At 48.3% G+C, this 286-nt stretch overlaps 1 protein-coding gene across 1 annotated transcript in view; it reads left to right on the forward strand.

Annotated features, from left to right (window-relative positions):
* The window catches only part of LOC119594578 (xylosyltransferase oxt-like), a gene marked incomplete at its 3' end in the record, with an annotated part of 30,183 nt that overhangs the window by 28,625 nt on the left and 1,272 nt on the right, over positions 1–286 (forward strand). Inside the window, 1 exon segment of the mRNA XM_037943615.1 lies at positions 15–169. Within this exon segment, the coding sequence (XP_037799543.1) occupies positions 15–169 (155 nt within the window).

A 286-nucleotide genomic window follows, 5' to 3' on the forward strand; every position in this document is an offset into this window, starting at 1 on the left:
CTTTCTCCTCTTAGGTTGTAGCCCACACCTTCGAGCTGAAAAAGCCACTCTTACCAGGGTCATGGATGGTTTGGGTGTTGGTCGACAACGTGATTGTTGCGTCGCACACTTTCCTTGTCCTCCCCATGCAGTTTGTTCAGGGCCGCCAGATTTCAGTTAAGGAGGCTAAGTAAGTAAGGTTCATTTTGGGGTTTTAGGTTCGTTAACCTGTTGGATCCGGGAACCACACAGCCTTCACGTAGACTAAAATCTAGGCATCAGGTTTTTTTGAGTAGTGACTCTCCCG

Source organism: Penaeus monodon, chromosome 34, assembly GCF_015228065.2.
Source record: "Penaeus monodon isolate SGIC_2016 chromosome 34, NSTDA_Pmon_1, whole genome shotgun sequence".
Classification (NCBI taxonomy): Eukaryota; Metazoa; Arthropoda; class Malacostraca; order Decapoda; family Penaeidae; genus Penaeus; species Penaeus monodon.